The following is a 19,775-nucleotide window of genomic DNA, read 5'->3' on the forward strand; positions in this document are numbered from 1 at the left end:
TGTTTTTTCCATTTTTATGGACATATTGCACTACCTATACTTCTTTTTGTAATTGGCTGTTTTACTTGGAGCATCCCCAGAGAGGGATTGCAGCTATTGGGATTACATCCTCCGTTTTATTATATTATATGAATGTTTAGGGGTGCCACAGCATTATTTATGTGGATTCTGTTTAGCTCTTACCAACTGCTGTTGGGGCACGGCTCAACAAAACCTAAGCGCCGGGTTGAGATATCGACTAGGAATTGCATCCTGGTGCCTAGGGTCATCTGCTGGACACAGTGCCTCGGAGCCAGCTTTTCTTCTCACTGCCGGGAGCTCATTGGGGTCACGTCCGCTTCTGGACCCTGTGTTTTCTGGCAGGCTGTGGCGTGTGGAGAGAATTTATTGAGTCCTCTATTAGGTCATGGATAGTGCCATACTCCATTTGCCCCGTTGAGCTGTTTATTGTAGCCTATTTAACAATTTTCCAGTAATAAATTAGAATAGTTTTTTTTTCTGAGATCTTTATATTAATCTATCATGGTTGTTTAACCCCACATTAATTTTTATGATTTGTAAATGTAATATGTCTCTATCCGCACTTTAATTGGCAATATTTGGGGCTTTTATTTAATCAATAACCGGGAGTGTTTTACATTGAACCTAGTTCCCTTATTAAAACCTGGCTATTCATGTAAATATTGAGGAACTCCGGCATTTTCTCCATAGCCGTAGTGGTTACTGAACAATGTCATGTATTGTAACTTGCCCTAATTTCCCTTTTGCAAATCGCGTAGCCTAAGAGGCTTGGCAGGGTCTTCAAAGCCGCTCGTATTAAGCGTGTCTGCGAGGAGCCGTTACGTTTTTTCATTAAAAAGCTATAACACAATGCAAGCTATTTTTCTGCCGGCTTTAACGGCTACTGAATGCGTAAACTAGTACAAGACAAATGATTGCGAAACAAAATCACGTTAGCCGAACTGCAGAGAGTTTTTGCACCATTTTCCTCTTTTCCTCTCATTTTATGATTAAACAGGAAGATAAGGAAAAAGGCAATAGTGTTGTCGTTTTTATTACATGAGTGTTCCTGGTGGTGTAAAATGAAAGCCCCGCTCCACCTCCCCATCCCCCGCAGTGCATCTCATGTAGCCTTGGTCACTAATTATTATTATTAGTATGATCTTTTATTTATATAGCGCCAATAATTTACGCAGCACTTAATACAATACATATACAGACTAAGACAAACGGATACATTAGGTGGAGAGAGCCCGGCTCTAATGAAGCAGACCATTTTTATGAAATGTGACTCCTATTTGTGCTATTTAGGCAGCTTTTAGCATAAAATATTAGGTGGACACTACAATGGAATTATGATTTTTGGAATTTATTCTTATATTTATTATTGTTGTTATTATTATTATTAATCTTTTGTGGAGGCCTTGGAATAACTTTATTGTGAATGGAAATCCTACATAATTTGGTTATCTTATCTAGCATAGGTGCTGGTCCCTCTGTCCTTAATACGTTGGGTTAATATTTCAATGGTTGGGAATCTCCATTTTTGTGTTTCTTAGGGTAATAAAATAAAAGTTTTTTCAATGGGCAGACGTTGTAAGGGTTTACACAGTAAGGGGATTTATACATGCCTGGGATAAGCAAATGCTTATTCTGAATCTGATACCTGGGACTGATTAAGGATGGAGTCCTAGGACGTGCAGATGAGATGAGCCAAATGATTCTTATCTGCCAACGAGAACGGCTCGCCGTTGGGCTCAATCATGAACGGCTAGGGGAGAATCGGTTGCCATTTATTGAACTAAAGCTTCCATTTTCGCTCAGAAGACTTGGTTACTGACTATCAAAAGTCAGCGAAGAACAAGCAGTGTATCTTGTTCTTCTAAAACCTCACAGAAAGAACCCACAACAGCAATATCTTTTTAGAAGGGCTTCGGGATAGAGGGTTATTGCTTTATATATAACACAGATTTTTTTTTTACCCTAATGCGATTGTAGAAAGCAGCTGTAACATACTATTTGCCTAAATTTGCCTAAAATGCACATTTCTGTTTCTAAAATTGTCAAATGTTCTGCGAATGACACGACATCATGAAATGGATAAATCTATATTATGAAATGAGTGAAATGGTCATCTTCAAACAAAGATAGAGACCCATAAGCAAAAGCATGAACACTTCTTAATCCCATTTATTTCGACGAGTTGCTTCTCTATTATACAGAATCATAAAACTTCAAAGAAGTAATTTAGTAAACCATATAGTAATACAGGAAAGGGACTGGGCAAATAATCGGGAATATGAATTTCCTGCAATTGCAACGACCGTAATAGACCAGAAATAAAAGCTAGAAGCTTCTCCTTACAATCAAAGAATTGCTCATTGTCTTTAATATACTTTTCATTATGATTGGCTGCAATTGCTTTACTGTGTAGTATGTATGTATATGTATATATACTATGAACAGTAATGCTTGTTTTGGGTTTGTCCAGATGCTTTAAAAGGGACACTCCAGTGGAGCCACCTAAACAAAGAATACACATAAAAGTACTTTGTATTTTCAAATGCATTGTTGAAGAAGAGAAAAGAAGTGTAAGAAATTGCAGCTGTCCTGTGTCTCCGCAGTCTGATGGCTGTGTGTGTGTGTGTGTGTGTGTGTGTGTACACACTATATTGACAATATTATTGGGACACCTAAATATTACACCAGCAGGGGCTTTTATCACATAACCTTCTAAATACATAGACATAAATATGTAGTTGGCCCCCCTTTGCTGCTATAACAGCTTCCACTCTTCTGGGAAGGCTTTCCATGAGATTTTTGATTGTTTCTGTGGGAATTGCCCATTCATCCAGTAGAGCGTTTGTGAGGTCAGGCACTGATGTTGGACAGCTATGTTATTTAGTGGTACTTCATGCTACCGGGCATGTGCTGGAAGTATACATGCATGGCAATAAGTCATTGGCAAGAATCCTCGGACCACAGGAGAGATACCCAGCTGCGAATCTGCAGCTACTACGCAAGGTAACTGTTGGAGAATGCAGGTACTCGCAGGGTACTTTCCTATGCATTCTGATTTTGTGCGGCTGGCGGGGACAGTAAACTGCCCCTTTAAACGTCAGTTTGACACCCCTAGTCTGCACGTTGTGTTCTACTTTTCAGATTCACGTCTGAGTAAAGCCCTACGTTTTCAGGGCACACGTGGCTACGCATGCAATGTAACCCTCACCCCCGCTGTGTGCACCTTAGTGATAAGTCCATGGAAGGCAGCGTGAGGGGCCTTAATTGGAGAAGGCAGGAAGACGAGAGGAAGCCAACTCTGTTGCTTTCTCTTGATTTTTTTTTTTTTTTTTTTTAAGCCGCTCTTCCACCACTTTATTGTTGCACGGCCCATCTGGGACTGCATGAGAATCGGCTCTGGAGGAAGAGGATGTCATGCGCCAATGGACAGCTTATCTCACAATAACAGGACGTTTTTGACATTTGGAAAAGCTGATGTATGTAGTATCTGTTAAATATTTTGACACACAGCCATGATAGTGATAACTTGCTGGTGTAAACAAGAAACCGAGAACAATGCGCTTTTCTGTACAAAGTTTTCATTATGCGTAATAAATGACCTGTTTGGTAAATCTTACATTTTGCTGTTTGTCCGCTGGAACGCCTTTACTCGGCTTCTTTACTAAACTCATCAGGCCAGCCTGGGAAAGAACATGGCTGTTTGAAAAAAGCCACTCCAGACTATGGAAAAATACAAGTTTCCGTAGAGATATGTGCATGTTTGAGCCATATATTCATGTCATTTCTTTTTCTCTTGGTTTTTACTGTATTTTTGAAATTAAAGTAAACACTAAGTCCCGTGGGAAAAATGTGCCCCCCTTGGGCACACGCTACTGAACGTAATGGTCAAAAATGTGTATATTTAACATCAGTCTAATTTTCCCCATAGCACATGGAATAAAAGCAATGCGCTTTTCAGTTAAAGAAAAAGGGTATACCCTGGTGACTTCGGTACATTGAACCGATGAATTAACCAGTGGAGGTGGCACGTTTCTATTACCGCGTGGCATATGAGTAGCCATATTACTGGCTATTCTCCGCAGCAGCCCCCGGACTGCTGTGCTTTGCCCCCGGACTGCTGTGCTTTGCCCCCGGACTGCTGTGCTTTGCCCCCGGACTGCTGTGCTTTGCCCCCGGACTGCTGCGCTTTGCCCCCGGACTGCTGCGCTTTGCCCCCGGACTGCTGCGCTTTGCCCCCGGACTGCTGCGCTTTGCCCCCGCACTGCTGCGCTTTGCCCCCCGCACTGCTGCGCTTTGCCCCCGCACTGCTGCGCTTTGCCCCCGGACTGCTGCGCTTTGCCCCCGGACTGCTGCGCTTTGCCCCCGGACTGCTGCGCTTTGCCCCCGGACTGCTGTACTTAACTGAAGCAGGTCTTATTAACATACATAATGATTTTGTAGCCTGTCCATAGAAAACGAGTTTATTACAGTTTTGTTGACGTTGTAAATCCCGTTGACGGTTTACTAATGCAAGTGGGTGGTGATGTGTTTACACTGGCCTCTTATGTAAAGTTCTTTACGGTTTGCTTCCTTGTTTGCCTTTTTTTGTCTGATTTCCTTACATACTTGATGCGGTTTGTACTTTGCGATTCACTTCTTTATTAAGTATGTTCACCAGTGACCAGTACTTTTTATTCAGAAATCAAAATGAAAGGCGGCGTTCTACCTACTCTGCTGAGTTTGAGGCTATTAAAACTAAACACAGAAGCATCGTTCCTAGCTCCGCTGAATGTCCAAACCCTTCCTAGACGTAATTCTTTGTCAATGTAAAGTGGGGAATGCTAAAAGGTCTTATGCCAAATGTTAGCAATGATAAAGTGTTCATCCAGATGAAAGGATAACACGTCTGAGATGTGGTTTTATAAAATGCAAGCTATCATAATTAAGGTTTTATCTATGTGGGACAGGACCTGTTAGTTTCTTTTGGTGTGTGTGTGTGTGTGTGTGTGTGTGTGTGTGTAAAACTATGGCCTGTATAAGCCATTGGCTTATGCAGGTGCCGATTCCACTATGAACACATGGGTGATGTCATTTAGCAAAAAGTTTCCCAGGACATCATCAGCATCTTCAGAAAGGAAAACCTGAACCTAGCTCTTGGACTTTTGTATTACATTGTTTTTTAGATTACAGATTGTATCGAAATCCTACGACCATCTGATTTTTGAAGTTCAAATACTTACATTATTGACGTAAATTGGTGGTTTTACCTCATTCGTCGGTTTGCACCCAATGGCATGTCACATTGCCAGTGCATTTAATAACTTTGAACTGTGAAATTGGGCTACATATACACTGTGTGTAAGCTTTCTATGAAATATAAAGGTGTACTGGCATAATTAATAGAGTTAATGAATTTATTATCCAGGACAGGATGGCACGGAATATACACTAAAGTAATGGCAATTTTCCACCCAAACCCAGGGTATAAAGTGCAGTTGTAGTAAGCAATGCACCATTACCTCTTAAAACATTTTGCACCAGTTGAGGTTAAATATTGTTAACTTGTGGACAGGGACCAAGAAATCTACGGTACTGGTATTTATTTACTGTGTCTGGTTTGTGAATTCTGTATTAATGCATTTAACACGTGTATGTATGTATATATATATATATATATATATATATATATATATATATATATATATATATATATATATATATATATATATTCCAAGCACGTAAAGAAATAAACACAACTTATCATTTCCGATATTAATGATATACATAAAAAATGTATTGTTTTGTACCCTGATATGATAGCTTTATCCTGCACAAAAACCTTAAAATGCCCCGTGCCACCTGTGCGTAATCACTAGATTATCGTGTTGGGTTTCGGCGGGCAGCACTGTGTGTAGCATCTGCCGTATTTGATGGAAATCTGTGCTTTTTTAGTAAATTAAAAACCTTCTGGGAAACCAGGCTTATCTTCTCTTTTCGTCCTTTGCAGCGTTTATTTTTTAATTTTATCTATCATATGATTTAGGGGTTATTCGCTGGGGTTGTTTTTCTAGTATGTAGTCATGTTTGGGCAGGAAACAGCATCCCTGCTTCAGGAAACATGTCTGCTGAATTGCTTGCAGAGGACTGGATCATTATGTTGGCGGTTGACGTGTGCCTCGGTAGAGATTGTTGTTTGCACACCTGGGAACTTGCTCTTCTTGTTTCTTCAGTTCAATCTCATGGCACGGGCGTAGCATTTGATCACTACCCAGCTCCTGCCAACTTCCTGTTTATTCCTCACCTACTTCCTGTGTGAAGCCACACATCCAAAAGAGGAGGAGCTCTAGGTGACCAATCCTGGAAAGCTCCCACGTGTTGTTGTAGGCACCTGCATTGCACGGACTGGATGAGATTTGTTTTTCTTAAGAAAATACCTACTTTTGCTCAATTAAGATCTGGCATTTTGGCATTTATTTTCGTAGTCAGACTGATTTAATGACGTAATCAGACACAACCACCCGTTCCTATGGTGACTCCGTGACGATTATCACTTCAGAGTCGCTCGTCATTAATATGGCCCGTTGTGTTTGCTTGTCTATTAACACTGGGCAATTGAGGGCCCGTTGTGCACTTGCTTAGATGATAGATTAACTTTGAATACGGAAAAGGGGGCATTTTACCGCTAGAGCCCAAGAATGTTGTCTCTGTAGGTGAGAAAAATGCAGCGTTAATTACACAACAAGACTGAAACACACAAATAGAATGTCAGGTTTGTGAATTAACGCAACAGTTCTCCTGCAAAGCTCTGCTTCAGTGAACAAACGCCACCTTTGTCTTACTTTATTTATATTTAACACCATATGAGCCCATACTCACACCGACCTCCCCAATTCAAAGGTAGGGACTTTCTATTACACCGCACGTTTAGACCTCTCAATTTCCTGATTTTGGTTCCTGTGTATGATGAACGGCCGGCATGGGTAACAGTTTCCCCGAAAGCCTGATTTTGCCCTCTCAGTGAGATTTCTTATGCAAACTTGCGCCTTGTTGAATGAAAAAAAATCTAATCAAACCGCTGTCAGCGATAACATTTTGCTGCTGTTTTGGTACCTTACATTATGTATTTTTAACGTTTTTCCATGTTTTTTCCCTTTTCTTTGCAGACATTCAGGAGTGGAGCGAACTTAAGCAATTTTTTGAAGCGCACTATTCTCAGATTTATTTTATCTTCTATGAAAATTTCATTACACTGGAAAGTAGCTTAAAGCAAAAAGGTATTGCTCTTTAACCTTTGTGGGGCATACGTGTTATATATTAGTGCGTGTAGCATTTGTGTACACTAAGAAGCCTGCTAATGAACGTGTTTGTACTTAGTCAGTCCATTAATCACTCGGAAAAATAAGGTCTCCGATAATAAGCACTTTTCTGTATTTGGCCAGTCAAGCAATTAGAGACTAATTACTATTATCTGTCTGTACCTTAGGCAGTAAGGCAGTGCGGGTTTGGTGCCGGAAGGTACAAGACAAATATTAAACATGGGTCTTATTATAGCCACAAATTTCTTTTTATCACAATTTGACTTACAGAAACCAAAGCTGAGGATGGTCCTGAATAATGATGTATTAATGTGGGTCTTAACTTAGCAAATTACCAAATGTATTTATAATTTATTGTATTCCTAAACAAGCTAACAGGAAAGGAGAAGTTCAGTGCCAAACGCAGAAAACAAACTATGAAATGTAGGGTTTGGGAACATGGCTGGTCCTCCTCCAATATTTGTTGTCCTAGGTATGCTCCAAATTGAAATGACTTAACAAGTTAAGAAAAATAAAAACCACTAATCAGCAACACAATTAGTGAAGCAAACGCATAAACCATATGCAGACAGAATAGACGGTTCCTCTAAATGGTCCATACTGCAAAAGAGGAACCAGTTCTGTCTAGAGCAGATTATTACATGTCTTCTCTCAGCCTGAAACACCTTTTGTGGTCTTGGGAAACCGTAACGGACTGCATTCACTTGCAGGGCTAATAGCTGCGGCTACTTGCTAGATGCTTCCTAAAATTGTGTGTGTATTGCGTAATAAGCAACTACATCGCTGGTTAAGACAGCAATACACAATTGTTTACAATTCATAGCCCTTTTTTATAGGAAAATAAGGAATTCAAGGGAGACGCTTTGGTGGAATCCAATTTGGCTTTTTAACACGAGGAGGTTAGCTGATGCTTTGGCAGCTCCATAGAATGTATCGCACAAGTTTTCATTCTCTTATAATTAAATGCGTGGGATAGGCATGTAAGACGAGACCAAGGACTGGTATAGGTTTGAGTCCTTACAGTAGAAATAATGGACAGATTGGTTATGATCTGCTGTCAAACTCTCTGTAACAAATTGCACAGTGATGCGCCTTGGTCCGGCTGAGTCCTGATTAACAGTTGGTGCATGCGCGCATTATATACCCACTATAGTCCTTATACTACTGCAGTACTATTTGGCCATTGTGTATGTGCAATGTGTTTATAGCCGCACAAGACGCTTAATATGTGTATGCGTGTAATATAAAACTGGAAAATTGTTTTTGTAAAAAAAAAAGAGAGTGCACTGTGTGCGGAAAGGTCCCCGAGGGCCGACTAAATAATAAAAATCCAGTAAGATTGGATGCTTATGCACATTAAGGCTAATCAAGCATATGCGCCCTCCACTTAGCTCTTGACAGGACTCTGCAGATCACCTGGGACTTTGATTTCCTAATGGATTCAACTTGTAAAGCACTCCAATCCGCATCACTTCTAGCCTGAAACAAATCCGTAATCATCTTCTGTTACCGAATTACTTCTCCCATCACCCTTAGCCAGACAACCCCGATTTAATCTACTGTTTACCATAAACCAGATGGTTTGTACATACAGTCTTGTACAATAATCATTATTATGTCATATCACTTCTTAATGCACGTTAATCGTAATGTTGATTAGCGTGCCACCTTCGTTGTCAAGTCATGTGATATTTTGGATGATTTTCCCTGCTCGGACGACCCATTAAGAGGGCTCTTTATGGTGACGACTAATTAAAGACTATAGGAAAGGGTTTCATTGGACACGCCAAAGTGACTGTGTATGTGATTAAGACCGAGCTATTCTATTGTTTACAACAAAGCGTTGATTGAGGAGGTCAGCGTGTTTGTGTAGTAGACTGGGCTGATAATAGAAATAGAACACATGGAAATGGCTAAAATGTCACTGCCTGAAAACATTTATATTATGCAAAAACCACAACAGTTTGTTGACAGGAAAGTCTGTTTTTTAAAGATCACTTTTAATATGGGACTAGTAATAACAAATTTTGGTGAATATGTAACCTGAACACATTTCAAAATTAAATGTACCTTTTCACATTTTGGAAACTACACTACAGAAACACATCCAGGTAGTTGGAACTAACCCAAACTCCCAGAAGTAAGGAATATGTTGTTGTTGTTGTTGTTGTTATTATTGTTATTATTAATTGTATTTTCTTTTACAGGGAATAAATCACAAAGGGAGGAGCTGGACTCCATCCTCTTTCTTTTTGAAGTAAGTAACCAATAAAGTGAATTAAGTGTTTCTGACCTTTGATATTGCATGCCGGTAATCCTCTTACACCAGACTTATCCTGTTAGTGATAAAGAAAGTATATCTAGGCCTTAACCCTTTCACCATAATAACAAAATCAAAAAAAAAATTGATACATGCGCTAAGTGCTACCCCCAACAAGTGAAAAAAAAAAATATTATCCTGATATATTGTCCACAGAACTTCCGTGTCTCAACAATGGTGTATACATAAAGTGTAATAGTTAAATCCAGCAGAGTGATCGAGTATTCAATTGTTGCACTCACATATAGTGTTAAAAAGTAGATCTTTTGAGGATGAAATGAGGATATCTCATGAGAACACTATATGTGAGTGCAACAATTGAATACACCGGTACTTTGCCCGATTTAACCACTACCCTATAGTTTTGTACTTTTTCTCTTTCTTATATGTATACACCATTGTTACTACACAGAAGTGTCATTTCTTTTACTTGTTAGATGTGCTCAATGCTACTCTTATCACTTTTTTATATCTTGTTAGTAATGTCTGTTTATAAATGTCCATATTACCACACTTTCCAAACTCTGAAGCCTAAAAGTATACGAGAAGCTCCACAGCCCTGGACAGGGGCGTACCTACAGTATTTCACCCCCCCCCCACACTTTTAAATGTGTAAAGACACCCACAAAAAAGTTACATTTGGCAGACATTGATGTGATAGGTCTCTGTCCCTAAAACAGCCTGTCTGTGCCACCTCTGCCCCCTTAACATCCTGGCTGTGTCACCTCTGCCCCCTCAAACAGCCTGCCTGTGCCACCTCTGCTTCCCCTAAACAGCTTGCCCCTATACCACCTCTGCTTCCCCTAAACAGCCTGTGAGGAAACTATTTTCTCGTCCGGGGGAAGCATGAACCTTTGAAGGAAAAAGAGAGTTTTCTCGCACAGTGTGCAAACTCCACAGATGCGGCCCGCGTTAGCTTGCCATTGGGCCGCAAAGATGCGGTACCCATGATAGAGGAGTTCAGGATAACATATAGGAGTTTAATCACTTAAACAAGATTTGGCAGGAGAATTGTGATTGAAACTTGCCAAGCTCACAATACATAATGAAGGACTGTCTCCTGACAGCTCCCACTTCAGTCAATAAACCCCAAAGTGTTTCTTTTAACAGTCACGTTGACATGCACCTTAAAAAGCAGATTGAGTGAGCATTGGATAGATATGGTGATTTTTCTTACGCTCTCTGGATCTGTTTAACAAGCCACATTTTCTTTTTGGAGTAGAGACTAACTCGATAACTCTAGGACCGTAGAATATTTATGGCAGTCTTTGCCCTAGGCGTTACACCTCTCTTTCTTTATGCCGAGCCGAGACATGAGATTGCACAGTGTAGGGGAGGAATCGCTTCAGACACTGTAAATGGACAGGTTACAGGGAGATCCCTGATGTCCCCAGCTAGCCCTTAAAGCAGTGGTTTACCAGTGACCCTGGTTCTCCAGTTGGGTTATCTGTGGCCTGTATTGTGGGCTTTTCGCACACCTCGTGTTTGAGGACCTAAGCTGAGCAAATTTACCACCGAGTTCACTGAAATCCTCCGTGATTAGGCAGCAGTCCTATATTTCCGAACACTTCTCTTTGGTCGGGGTTCCTTTAATTATTTTTCTCACTTGCTAGTGCATCGAACCTAGCATTACATCGCTGCATGAGACAGGTGCTTCTTTTTTTCTGGAAGCAATTTATTCACGGGGATAAGTATAATTTTTAAACGCGTGCTCGTGGCAGGTTGCTTTTGATTTACGTTTGACTGTGTTTACAGTACACATTGGCTGCCTGCATCCACTCTACATCTGTTGACATAATCTGTTTATTACCTTGAATCTCGTCTCCATTACTCGCTTCATGTCACATCCTGTCAGACGTCCTGTACCCCCACTGCTGCCAGTGAATGAATGATGTCTTTGTGATACGTCTTCAGGCTGCATTCCATAACTAATGGTTTTAGCTAATCGGGGTGAAAAATTATCAGGATCCTTCTCGATTATTCTAGCCCCTGGAACATCTGTGTTGATTCTAAGTAAGTTATTAAAGAAAGTTAAAACAAAATCATAGAAGCCATTTTCATATGACCCTGAGTAAATGTAAAATGTCTGCCTGAAAGCAGATGTTGCATGTTGCGTGACCACCAGCCCAATGCGTTTACATAGGACATATCTTGGTCTATTTGCAGCTTGACCGTTAAAATCCAAGAGATATCATAAGGACAGCTGGAGGCTTATTGTTCTGAAAATACCTTGCCTCATATGGCTAGTGCTTGCAATCAGCGTAGACGCAACTCTTGTACTCTGTGCTATTGACTTGGGTTTTCTCTACCAGGACCGTTGTCATGCGCCATTTAGATATCTATTAAATGTCATTATATTTTTAATGGTCCTTGAAGCCACTCGGCGCTGTGGGTTTTCCACAACCTTATGGATGGACTCTTATCTTTGAAACAGTAGATGTTTCAGAGGGAATAGTGGTTTCTTAGCATTTCGGGAGTTCTTGGGTTCCTGTGCATTCAATACCAGTTCCCAGTGTGGGGCTCGGGTCACAGGTGCTGCCCAACCATTTCCCACAAGCCACCAGATATATATTTAATCCACATAGCAAGACATTGAAATCCAGAATAGGTACTCATGAGGGTGTTTTCATAGTAGGTTAGGTTAAGCTCACATGGCTAGAACAAATCAAATGACTAATGCAGGAACTTCTTTTTAAAAAGAATATGACAAATGGTGGTCGTTCTTCTTTAAAATCATGTAGTCTCAAAGGAGGACATACAACACACACAGTATTAAACTATTTGAGCTTCGCATGGGTATTGCCCTACACAGCAGAGAGTTAACCCCTCTGAGGTGGCAAAAGGGCTGCCGTGCAGGTACCCAATACGTCCGTGTGAGTCCTTTTCCAAGGAAATCCTTGTGTTTTAATTGCATGGGTGTTTTTTCACTGACATTCTTGACGTTTGTTGTTTTTAGAAAATTCTACAACTACTACCTGAAAGGATTTTCTACCGCTGGCAGTACCACAGTATAGGTAAGAATTTACGATTTTATGACAATATGACTGACATGGTGGATTATGGAAACATTTAAAACTTTCTAACAATTTTTTTATTAGTTATAGTTTTTGTGCATAGCTTATTGTAGCCGCACATTAAAGAGGTACTGAGGATGGCGCTTGGGTCTGAATCGCAGCTGTTAATAAGTCGCCCTAAAGCAAGAATGGGTAACATTTAAACAACGTGTTGATGTATATACGCTACCGTTCGAAAGTTTGGGGTCCTTGTTTTTGAAAGAAAAGCTAATTTTGTCATTTAAAATAACATCAAATGGATCAGAAATGCAGTGTAGACGTTGTTAATGTTGCAAATAAATGCTGTAGCTGGAAATAGCTAATTTTTTTAAATGGAATAGCGTTATAGGAGTACAGATGCCCTTTATCACTCCCATCACTCCTGTGTTCCAATGGCACGTTGTGTTCGCTAATTCAAGGATAAGTGTAATAGGCTAATTCATCATTAGATAACCATTTTGTAATTATGTTAGCACAGTTTTAGTTTCAGGTCTTATCTTTATTGGCTTTCCTTTAAAAATTAAAAAAAAGGTGGGTGCTTCATGAGAAGCAACACAGAGTTGAGAGGTTATAAATTATCCATTGTTCTTATTTGGGGAAAAAACAAAAAAAACTTTAGTAGCGGTTGTTTGACCCGAGAAAATAATATTTATTAGCATGAATATGGTTTAATATGAAACCTTGAAATAATTTAATCTTTGGCAGGTATACTAAAACGCAATAAGAGAAATAATAGTTAGACATACAAGACTGAGTATTGTGTAAAATAACTTTTGTCATGAAGGTGTTTACTGCGGTACTGTACAAAGTGGCGCAGCACTGAAGAAGGGTGTGTTTTATATTGTATTGCCCCAATAAACAACTGCAGACCAAGGGGTAATATATGAAAATAAAACATGATTGAGAAATGAAAAAAAAAAAACAGCTGGACCTTTGACTGGCTCCTAGATGCCAAAAAAAGGTTTTTACCCTTACATAAGTGACCCCAAGCTTTAAAACGATATATATATATATATATATATATATATATATATATATATAAGCTTATAAACATGTTAGTTTTAAGACTGATGTGATATTTGTGTAGAGCCCTGATCTCTGTATTCATTGTGATTTTAAACCCACCGTGTAAACATTCACCTTTAGGGGAGAAGGTATGTGAACCTGTAGGCTAATGACTTCTCCAAAACGAATATTGAAAGCAGGCATCAGATAACGTAGAGTCCAATCGACAAGGCGAGATTGGAGGTGCTGATCTGCCCTGCCATATTAAAAAATAAGATAAAACAGAATTAGCAATATATGCAGAAATCCAGGTAATTACACAGGATTCACATTATTTTCAGTGATTGCATTTTCCATGGAAAGTTGCTGTGGTGGTTTTTAATATTGCTGAGCGTGTAGCAATCTGTCTGCGGAAATAATCTCTGGAAATGGAAGGTCAGAGGTACTGCGGACATTATTATATGGGAGGAAGCAAAGGCTCCTCATCCTTCCTGATCAGTCTGTCATTATCTCTCGGGAATAAAAAGGTCCATATGTTAAAGAAATATTAGCACACTTAGGCCACTGACTTACTTTATCCAGATAATTGTAGATGTTGTCCCTGGAGGGAGAACTATTTTCATTATTAAGTGTAGTAAAAATAAAATGTGTTTTGCCGTAAAAAGCATAATTACATGTACACGCAAAAAGAGAACAAAAAAAGAAGTGTGTGAAGCTAAAACTGTATGTATGTACACTGTATGTACACGCTCTCTGTGGATCTGCACACCTTTTCGTTCCGCTCGAGCGGTATATATTAGCTGCAGGTTGGTTTCCGACCTCTGAGTGTCTCCGTGTGCCGCCGTTAATAGGATATTCCCACATTTACACGCACAACGCGTTTCGCCAACGATTCACAGTGCTGACGTTACCGCGATTAAAGCAGCTATCTATGTAAAACGAAAAGAATCATACAGTGTGAAACAATACGTTTTAAATTAGCATATAAATCATGCCTTATTTGTATTGGATGTGTCAAAATGGCCAATGAAAGATAGAGTAAATAAAAGATAAATATCGAGTCAAATTGATATATAAATATATACAAAACATATTTAAAAATACATATAGAAATATATTTATACTATACATTACAATCTATTTGATAGATTGATGCGTAATTGATTAGATTGAGTAGCTTATTATCTCCTTTCTAACAAAAATGATAAAACGTGGATTTTAAGTTTTTTATTTTATTTATTTAAATTAAGCTGTGGCTAGTGTCTCCACTTTATCCAGTAGAGCTGGTAGTAATTAGACCTTAAATAAAGGTAGCTGCCTGCCCCCCACCCCACCCCCTGCTTATTGGTACTATGATAAAAACCTTTCATGGTAACATCTCTTGTGTTAATAGGCTGGTAATTGTTGTTATTCTTTCTCGTGTGGATATATTACGGCATCTTATATGCTCTGTAGGCAGCATCGTGCTTCACAGGGGTTATAAAGGAGACAAATAGGGACAGTAGGGCTGAGCTTTAGTGTTGGCGCCTGCATAGAGATGGACACAGACAGAGATTCATACAGGTCGATGGATAGTCGGTGCGGTGTGAAACATTGCCGGATTTTTCCATCTCTGCCGGTGTATGTTTGTGCCGTTTCCTTCTGCGTTACAATTCACACAAGTGGGAGCCAGGTAGCCATTACTCCATTGCTGGCACCTACGTGTTTTGTGTTACTTTTACTGAATACAGAGGTCTATGGATACATCTCTAGCCTAAACCTGTCTGCCTGGCTCCTATATTCTACATCGATCTAGCCATGTCATGCTCTCATACCTGCTGCCGTCTGTTTTTATGTCCCTAATTCGTTTCCTTTATTACAGGATCTGTTTTAAAGAAGCTTTTACACACTGGAAATGCAATCAAGGTATTTACCGTGCTAACTTTGCATGTATGTGCTCTGTCAATAATCTCTTTGACATGCTTCCAAAACAGGGAACAAGCAGATGTTTCTTCATACACGGTAACATCTGTCCAGCGAGGTTCACATATTACCATTGCACAGCACTAAGAGTATTAGCAATAATAACCACCCCGTGCCGTCGATGCTCTCAGGCTTCATTTCCATCCGGCGTTTGGGTTAAATCCTTGGTAATATGTAAAGCAGAAGGCTGTTTTTCAGGCACCCGTATTAGCAAAGAGGTAAACGGATGATTTTGTGTGGTTGGGAAGTTGCTTGGCTGGGTGCATCGTCCAGGTCGCTGAACGCTTACACTTATCCTCGCTGTAGCTGGCCTTCCGTCACTCCTCGCCCTGTAACATTCACACCCTTCCCCTTAAAGCAGTGATCTCAGCTCGAGAAAATGTCACCCTTTTCCTTTCTTGATATCCCTCCCTTTCCTTGATCAGAGTTTTGTTACCCCCCCCCCCCCGTCTTGTTAGTTCTTTGCGCAGTAGTCCTTGTAGTTTTTTAGGTGTTTATTGCAATTTGTTTTTTGCCTCTTGCCTATGGCATCCTGAAACAACATTGCTCTCCTTCTCAATGCTTTAGCCGGCCATTTTTACTACTTTCGATGTGTTCTTCCTTCAGTTCCATTATAGCCTTTTGCTCAATATTCAAAACAAATGTTTCTAGCTGCGTTAATATGACATTTTTGACGCACCTGATCTAATTTTGGGGAAAAAATGGAACGTGCAGACAAAAAAGGTCTTATACGCATTTATTATGCTGTCAGCAAGGGAACAATCTGCTCTACTTCTGGTAAATTGATCTTTAGCAGTGATTGAACTTCATGATGTCTCTTGGCTATTGATGTTCTTGGTACCCGAGTAGCATTCCCTACGCTGCTTCCCCGTTAGTACATGCAGCTTCGGTGCCAATGTTTCTTGAGGATACTCCATGATGGCTTTCGCCGTTACAGTCCATTTACCCTCTTGAGAGTTTTAGCCATTTTCCTTGTCTAAAGAGCGCATTATTCAGACTGCACTATATATTTCTTTCCTTCTTAGATACGTTGTGAAGGAATTCGCCTCTTCCTCCTATGGCTTCAAGCTCTGCAAACAAACTGCGGAGAGGAGCAGGCACTCACGTTTGCATGTCTCGTCCCTGGGTTTCCTGCGGTGCTTTCATCCCGGGGTCCCTGCACGCTGGAGACCCTCATTAATCCTACCTACAATTTACCTGATGGTTTGTAACACTTCTTTTTGGCAGGTGCCCTTAATTGCAGGTGCATCAACATTGCTTTGATGTGATTTAAGAGTGATTTACCTAAATATATATATTATATCATATATTATATATAATATATTTATGTTATATATAATATATGTTATATATAATATATTTATATTTTTTCTTTTCTTTTATACAGGTAAAGTTTATCCTGAAGAGATTACACCACTATTACCGGCTGTGTCTGGTGAAAAGCTACCTGATGATCTGAGCTGCTTTTTCTTGCAAATTTTATTAAAATATATGGTACAACAGGTAAGGTCAATGAAGCACAAATTAAGGTATCCTTAATATTAGCTATTTAAACTAATGTAGCTTCTTAACATGCTGTACACTGGCCAGTAGAAGGTTCATCATGCTTCTATCTTTCATATAATGCTTGGCATAAAGTATTATTCAACCTTCCTGCTTTGCACAGACCTAAAATGAAAGCTACTTGTATTTCCGAAGACTCTGTAAAAATAAAAAATATATATATATATAAATTTAGGAAAAACAATTGGAGGCAAGTGATCGCCATTACGGCTTTTGGCACTAGATCGACCAGGAGAAACTTTGCTTATTCTTTTTGATGATGAATCAATCTGTTCTGGAGAGATTTTGTAATGGGCTGCTCAAATATAGTGCAATTCTCTTACATATCAATTTATTCTCTTAACCACTAAACAGCACTTGGACTTATGAAGTGTACTAATCTTTTACATGTAAGATCTAGGGAAAGGTGAGATATCTGGGTTTGAGACAGTGTAGGGTTCGAGGCAACAAACTCTCAGTTCCTCCCTGTTCACCTATAAAGGGACAGTATAGCGTCCCTGACACCCCCTAAAGAATAATGCGTAATAAAGCAATTTACACTGTTATTATATATATGCCTGACACAGAAGATGCTGTCCCATAGTGAGACAGAGGCAAATCTCTGTACTCTGCGTCCTCAGACACTTGAAAAGATCAGTAAGGGTTTACAAAAGGTGTACATAATGTGGTGCACATGTGATCTCGGAAACCAGGTCTGATATTTAATAAATATTTTTCCCCTTTGTTTCCAAGGCTGCAAGTTTATCCTGGAGAAATAAGGAAAACCAAGACACAGGCTTCACGTTTCTGTTTAACTTATTTCGGAAGTATTATCTCCATCACTTGTTCCCATCATTTACTAAATTAACTAACCTTTATAAACCCGTACTTGGTGAGTTTGTCTTTTTTTAATACAAAGCTAGATTGAAATATTTTATTATTGATTAGTATCTGACAGGGTGTGCGATGCCCACATGATTCACACGCGGTTTTAACACGCCTGCTTCTGCTAGCTCTAGAACATGGTAGCCTACATACGGTATCTATTTGGACCAGCCTCTTATGGGATGGGGTCAAAGAGAAGACCTTTAATAGTAAAAATGTGCTTTGACAATTACTTGTCTGCCAGGAGCGAGCATGTAGTTCAGCAGCCGGCAGATTTTCAGTGACATCATATATGATCCTGCAAATTTGCAATGATTCATGAGGAAAAATAAAGTTCTGTACTTTCATTAAAACATGATCAAAAAATGGAAAATATTTTAGTCTCAATGAAGCTGAAGTTTGCATCCTTAATATACCTGAGCTTTATGAATGGTAACATAGAAGCCAAAAGGACAGCTTTGTTGGCCCTGTATGATGCATACTTTATATCTGAGTGTATGTATTGTGTTGGACAGACTCTGCTCCTTTAGTCAGGATTGACCCTTCATAATGCATAGTAAAGTAGTAGGTTGAAATCCTGGCTTTCCTTACTCTAGTGAATAACGCTTTCTATAGTCCCTTGTGACCGTTTTTCATGTAGGGGTTAGCTCATTGCTTCATAATAAAAGCTAATTTTTTTGCTTATTGCAATTCCGCCCCAAAAGCTTTCTGCTTCATAACTAATAAATGTAAATGTAAATCAATATGGGACTAATAATTTACATCAAGTTTACTTGTTACAGAGATTCCTGATGTCAGACCAAAGCCGGCATATGTAACGGTAACCCGTAACAGTGAAAGCGTTTATAGCACAAAAGTCCCATACATGGCAGCTAGAGTTGTGTTTATAAAGTGGCTTGTCACGTTCTTTTTGGAGAAGAAGTATGTGCCGTCTTCTCAAAGCACTAAAAACGGAGGAGACGTGCTGCCCAAAATCATTCAGGTAAGTGGCGCGTATTACCGTCGCTTCTGTTACCTGCCTCTGGAGCGAGCTGTGGAAGGAAGTCATTGTTTGCACGAACTGTGATAGTCTGTGTTAATATACGCAAACTTGGTGTATATTTGGTACACTTGTACAAATGGACCGATTCTGACAAATTTTTTGTTTAATTTTTGGTCCAGGCTTTTTGGAGGGCTTTTTCCATTCAGAGGAGGAATTCTTTGTCACTCACGTCGCGCACGTTCTCACCCTCTCGCTCACGCTCTCACCCTCTCGCTCACGCTCTCACCCTCTCGCTCACGCTCTCACCCTCTCGCTCACGCTCTCACCCTCTCGCTCTCGCTCTCACCCTCTCGCTCACGCTCTCACCCTCTCGCTCACGCTCTCACCCTCTCGCTCACGCTCTCACCCTCTCGCTCACGCTCTCACCCTCTCGCTCACGCTCTCACCCTCTCGCTCACATGGTGTCTTAATATCTCCCACAGCAGCTTCAGAGTCCCTGTCTCCTTTCCTGCAGCTCTGCTTTGTCTCTTGCCTCATTTTGTTCTTCTGTCTTCTTCCCAATGTCGGCTCCATTAACCAAGCCTCCCACAGCACTTCCAAAATAATGAAACCAGACTTGCGGTGAAAGAGAAGTGTTTCTGACTGTGTTATTCTGGCCTTTTAGGGTACTTCAGCAAAAAGACGGAGCCACAGATACAAGCTCTCCTCCT

At 40.0% G+C, this 19,775-nt stretch overlaps 1 protein-coding gene across 3 annotated transcripts in view; it reads left to right on the top strand.

Moving 5' to 3' along the window:
- RALGAPA2 (Ral GTPase activating protein catalytic subunit alpha 2) overlaps positions 1-19,775 on the top strand; it is a 132,745-nt gene that overhangs the window by 12,881 nt on the left and 100,089 nt on the right. For all 3 annotated transcript variants that reach the window (XM_053461337.1, XM_053461338.1, XM_053461339.1), the window contains exons 2-9: positions 7,164-7,274; positions 9,524-9,573; positions 12,593-12,650; positions 15,556-15,599; positions 16,682-16,859; positions 17,044-17,159; positions 17,952-18,090; positions 18,866-19,065. In XM_053461337.1, the coding sequence (XP_053317312.1) occupies positions 7,164-7,274; positions 9,524-9,573; positions 12,593-12,650; positions 15,556-15,599; positions 16,682-16,859; positions 17,044-17,159; positions 17,952-18,090; positions 18,866-19,065 (896 nt within the window). The remainder of the gene's footprint in view (positions 1-7,163; positions 7,275-9,523; positions 9,574-12,592; positions 12,651-15,555; positions 15,600-16,681; positions 16,860-17,043; positions 17,160-17,951; positions 18,091-18,865; positions 19,066-19,775) is intronic.

This window comes from Spea bombifrons, chromosome 3, assembly GCF_027358695.1.
Source record: "Spea bombifrons isolate aSpeBom1 chromosome 3, aSpeBom1.2.pri, whole genome shotgun sequence".
NCBI classification, from domain to species: Eukaryota; Metazoa; Chordata; class Amphibia; order Anura; family Pelobatidae; genus Spea; species Spea bombifrons.